Consider the following 4,126-nt stretch of genomic DNA (forward strand, 5'->3'; position numbering starts at 1 on the left):
AGAGATTTTGTATTGTGTTGTATTGAGTATGTATACCTCTTTCTCTCTTTGTGCTTATGAGTTTTAGTGGGTTTTCCTTGACAAAGTAAACACATTAGAGGTAGTTGATGACGAGAGAAAGTCTGAACTATGTAAAAAAACATCTATCTATGAATCACAGTAAAATAGACACTGTCTCTTTAAAGTGACTCCTCCCCTGGACAACTATAACCAGGAAGCACCTCCCACCAAACACACAATCAGAGTTTACTCTACAACCAGGAAGCACCTTCCACCCACACGATCTTCCTGAGAAAACAAAACTTGAAATGGCGCAGCAAGGAGTTGATCTGTACCGGGACCAGTTCTGCTGTTCTATCTGTCTGGATCTACTGAAGGATCCGGTAACTATTCCCTGTGGACACAGCTACTGTATGGGCTGTATTACAGACTGCTGGGATCGAGATGATCAGAAGGGGATCTACACATGTCCCCAGTGCAGGGAGACTATTACTCCGAGGCCTGCTCTGAAGAAAAACAACATGCTGGCTGAAGTGATAGAACAACTAATGAAGACAGGACTCCAAGCTGCTCCTCCTGATCACTGTTATGCTGGACATGGAGACGTGGCCTGTGATGTCTGCACTGGGAGAAAGCAGAAAGCCCTCAAGTCCTGCCTGGTATGTCTGGCTTCTTACTGTGAAACTCACCTCCAGCCTCACTATCAATCTGATACCTTTAAGAAGCATAAGCTGGTCATAGCCTCCACACGGCTTCAGGAGAACACCTGCACTCGTCATGACAGGATTCTGGATGTTTTCTGTCGTACTGATCAGCAGTGTATCTGTTATTTGTGTTCCATGGATGAACATAAAGGCCATGATACAGTCTCAGCTGCAGCAGAAAGGACGGAGAGACAGAAAGAGCTTGGCATGAGTCAGCAGAAAGTCCACCAGAGAGTCCAGGAGAGAGAGAAGCGACTCAAAAAGGCCCAACAGGCTGTTGATTCTCTCAATCGCTCTGCTGATAAAGCAGTGGGGGACGGTGAGAGAATCTTTACTGAGCTGATACGCTGCTTGGAGACGAGGTGCTCTGAGCTGAAGAAGGTCATCAGAGCCCAACAGAGGACCACAGTGACTCAGGCTGAAGAAGTGCAGAAGAGACTGGAGCAGGAGATAGCGGACCTGAGGAGGAGAGACACTGAGCTGGAGCAGCTCTCACACACAGAGGACCACATCCACTTTCTACAGAGTTACCCCCCCCTCTCCAGTCCCAGTGAGTCTACAGACTCACCCAGCATCAGTGTCCTTCCTCTCCTGTACTTTGCAGATGTGACTGAGGTCGTGTCTAAGCTGAGAGACAAACTAGAGGACGTTCTGGAAGAGCAGTGGCCCAGAATCTCAACAACAGTGAATGCAGTTAATGTTTTACTGCCACCAGAGCCCAAAACCAGAGCTGACTTCTTACAATATTCCTCTCAGATCACACTGGACCCAAACACAACACACAGATATCTGTCTTTGTCTGAGGAGAACAGAAAAGCAACACTAATGCAGCAAGAGCAGTCATATCCTAATCACCCAGAACGATTTATTGGATGGTGGCAGGTTCTGGGTAGAGAAGGTCTGACTGGACGCTGTTACTGGGAGGTGGAGTGGAGTGAAGGGGTTTCTGTAGCAGCCTCCTACAAAGACATTAGTAGAACAGGCACCGGGGAGGACAGTGCGTTTGGATTAAATTCCAAATCCTGGACTTTAGATTGCACACCAAGTCATTACTTCTTCAGACACAATAACAAGTACATAGCAGTACCGGGCCCCCGGTCCTCCAGAATAGGAGTGTACCTGGATCACAGGGCAGAGACTCTGTGCTTCTACAGTGTCTCTGACACAATGACCCTCCTGCACAGAGTCAACACCACATTCACTCAGCCTCTCTATCCTGGACTTAGGTTTTACTCATACCCTGGGGAGGCCGAGTTCTGTGAGCTGAAGTAGAGATCAGTGACATTCACAGCTCCTCTACCCAGGGTTTTGGATTTAAATTGATCTTGAAGAAGCTGAGTTGTGAAAGATGAGGTAATTAGGCGTTACATTCACTCAGTCACTCTATCATTGTTCTGAAGGACACACACATACACTATGTTTAGCTTTGTTTCTAGTTTCTAGCCTACCGAGGTAAAGTTTGTTTGATTGGATATTTGCATATTCACATATTTGATTCCCATCTTCAATACCTCTGTCCCTTTGCATGCAGGGGAGTCAAAATCTTTATTTCCATACTCTGGGTAGGCTGGACAACAATATGCAACCGTTGTATTTGTATTTGAACACCTTTGGTCATTTTGAATTACTGTGGGATTTGGGTCTGTCTCTCCTCTCTCTGTTCCAGGGGGGGGTTGGTAACAATGTGGGGGCCGGACCTCCATGGAGGAGGTTGATTCTGCCTATAACCTTCTCCCTCACCTCTTGTCTCTGGGCAGCCGGGACACTTCATACGGGACACTCTATTTTCAAGGCCTTCTGTTGAACCCACAGCCAGGATGTGTGGGGCATGGGTCAGTCGTAAATGCAACGATTTTGTTTTAGAACAGACCCATCTGCGTTATCAAAAGAGCTCAAGGAGAGAGAGAGAGAGTTGTTCTTCTGGTGGCCGACTTTGAGGGAGACAGACCTAGATAGGAGCTGGTTTAGGAAGAATGACCATTTATTGAATATTGTGCATTTTGTCTTTTGTTCTTGTATTCTTACTAAATAAACGTGGACATCTAAACCCAGAAGGACCCGAGTGGATATTTGCTTGAAACTTGCCGTTTCACTGACTGAACCTCAATATAGAACTTTGAACACAACGCAAAGGAATTGACTTGAACTCACTATTTCCATGATGTGCTACATGAGAACTTCAGTCTAAATCTAACATTACCATTGAAATTCAATACTGTTCAAATGAAATGAGTTAGAGTTCATAGAAACATAAGTCTATACTCTACAGTATCAATAATACAAATATGTGTGTACATGTACAGCCCAACCTGTTATAAATATACAAATAACTATGCTAAGTCTACCCCTGGTACAAATATAGCTAACTCTATCTTATGTCTACTCCCGGTACAATATATACTGTAACTATAATTATAAATATAAGTATATCCTGTGTATATATAGTACTCCATACTAAGTCTACCTTGATCTGTACATGGAATATAAGATATTTGGAACTTTCTGAACCTATTGTAAAATGTAATATAGATCAGTTTTACTACAATGTTTGCAAACATTGCCAACATACCCAAAGTGTTTCAGCCACAGAACAAATACAAGCAGCGTTGTCTGGTGTCAGTCAGCAGGCTATGAAAACAGGGCTCCATTCTTATGTCTGGTGGTGGAGCTACACATTCATGTATGTTTGGATCAATTACCTTTAACATATTCAATCTAGCCAATTCAAAAATGCACACATTTGGATATGATCACTTTTCCCTTTGTATAATAACTGTATAAGGTGACTGTACAATTGTCTTCATATAAACATTTAGTATAAAATAATTACCCATAAAATATGAAGGGCAATGTATAGTGTGTAAAAACATATATAAAAATAACAACACTTTCACAAGTTCATAGTTTATTCAAAATTTATATTGATTTAAGTGTCCAACAGGACTTTACATAAACATTTGTACAGTGGTGATGAGAGACGAGTTATGCAACACCTGCACTCTATTTCAGTTCACTGGAGATATCGTATCTTTGCTGACAAAATAACAGCATGTTATGAAGGTCAAAGGTTGTGCAAAATCTTCCAGCTTTGTCCTTGGACCATATCTTGTTCCACATATGAAATTAATAATCCATAATAAATAGGACTGTTACAGTTGGACAACAAAACAATATTTTGTATATTATCTATAGAACTAATCTTCAAACGGACACAAAGGCTGATTATGGCTGCACTTTGAAATTGAAATGATATAACATGTCACTGTATGTTGTTTGCTATAGCAACACTGCTAGGAGTAGTTTAGTGTATATTATATACTGAGCTGAGTTAACTCTTCATCAAAACGTTATAGCTAAGTGTTTTATTCACAATGGGAAATCAGATATTGCATAAAATCTGTTGTATAAAAGCAACAGAACAC

The 4,126-nt window shown here is 42.0% G+C and overlaps 1 protein-coding gene across 1 annotated transcript; it reads left to right on the forward strand.

Annotated features, from left to right (window-relative positions):
- Window positions 1–308: 308 nt before the first annotated feature.
- Window positions 309–1,976, forward strand: LOC311223802 (tripartite motif-containing protein 16-like; the record flags this gene model as incomplete). Its single annotated transcript, XM_084308568.1, has 1 exon — window positions 309–1,976. One exon carries the CDS (start codon window positions 309–311, stop codon window positions 1,974–1,976), a length of 1,668 nt encoding a protein of 555 aa, XP_084164694.1.
- Between the last annotated feature and the right edge of the window lie 2,150 nt (window positions 1,977–4,126).

The sequence above is a fragment of the Notolepis coatsorum genome (assembly GCF_963971535.1).
Source record: "Notolepis coatsorum genome assembly, chromosome: 2".
Classification (NCBI taxonomy): Eukaryota; Metazoa; Chordata; class Actinopteri; order Aulopiformes; family Paralepididae; genus Notolepis; species Notolepis coatsorum.